The 1103-nt window shown below is 40.3% G+C and overlaps 1 protein-coding gene across 1 annotated transcript in view; it reads right to left on the bottom strand.

Annotated features, from left to right (window-relative positions):
* Positions 1-1103, bottom strand: part of LOC130990538 (probable plastid-lipid-associated protein 13, chloroplastic) — a 2146-nt gene continuing 1043 nt past the window's right edge. Inside the window, 6 exon segments of the mRNA XM_057914764.1 lie at positions 1-84; positions 241-267; positions 269-294; positions 421-544; positions 546-638; positions 903-999. Of these exon segments, the coding sequence (XP_057770747.1) occupies positions 1-84; positions 241-267; positions 269-294; positions 421-544; positions 546-638; positions 903-999 (451 nt within the window).

Genomic DNA, 1103 nt, shown 5'->3' with positions numbered 1-1103 from the left:
TCAGTCGTTTGGCCTCGGCCAATGCGATGGCCCCGGATCTAATCTTGTGAGGACTTCAGGAACTCCACCAGCATCCCTTATTATCTGCATATATAGATGCAAACAGCTTTAATTTATGGACCAAATGGCAAATCTATTTGTGGTTTTGTCTCGTGTTCTATGGTGTTTGGATTCGGTTCATGGACCGTCAACTCATGCAGGTGTAGGTTAGGGGCGTAGCTAGTAGCTGAGAGCACTTACCAGGATTTCATCATCAAGATACGAGATTCATGAAAAACCTCTCAAAAGATCCTCCTGCAGCAACCAAGATTTGAATGTATAGATCCAAATGCACGACAAGAAAAGATAAAAGGGGCTGCCGCTAGTGTTCGTATTGACCAGCTATTTTAATGCTTAGTTCACGAATCTAGAAATGCTCACCAAGAGGAATCTTGAATCCACCGGACACAGCATCCCTAATAAACACAGGAAGCTGTTGCGCAGTGCTCGTTGCCTGGGCAAAAGCACCTCTTAGCTGCTGAGGAATAGATTCTTCGTTAACTTTTTGGGGACTCCAACAATCCTTCAAGGAATTCCTGCTTCATTCGAAGTGGCCCCTCCACAGTTAACTTGCTGAGATTTATCAACTTGCTTTCTATCTGCACTTCACCAGGAATGTTTTTCAGCACATATATATGCATGTGCAAGAAACATAGTTAGCAGCAAAAGAGTTTCGAATATAGGTCATTTCATAATTCCTCTAAATTTTCTTTAACAATGAGACACTTTTGAACAAGAATATGAAACTGTCTTCAGTTGAATAAAGCAATCCCTGACGTCTCCTGATCAGCTAAACAGGAAGGAAAATCATGTGAAAAATGTAATGACGATACAAAATTTATTTTAAAGTACAAGTGCTTTACCGAATTTAGAAATTTCAAACTTGCTGCATTCTTTGCATACAAGTCCTTGATCACCACATCTAGTTTAGACAAATTTGCCAGCTCCGATGGGAACCTCCTGCAAAATCACCATAACTAACCGAGTTATATTCCCATTTATGCTGATTGCTGGTAACTAGAGAGATAAAAAAAATTTAGTAGTCGCGCTATGATATGTTTCAG

This window comes from Salvia miltiorrhiza, chromosome 6 (assembly GCF_028751815.1).
Source record: "Salvia miltiorrhiza cultivar Shanhuang (shh) chromosome 6, IMPLAD_Smil_shh, whole genome shotgun sequence".
Classification (NCBI taxonomy): Eukaryota; Viridiplantae; Streptophyta; class Magnoliopsida; order Lamiales; family Lamiaceae; genus Salvia; species Salvia miltiorrhiza.
This window is presented reverse-complemented; position numbering and strand designations above follow the sequence as displayed.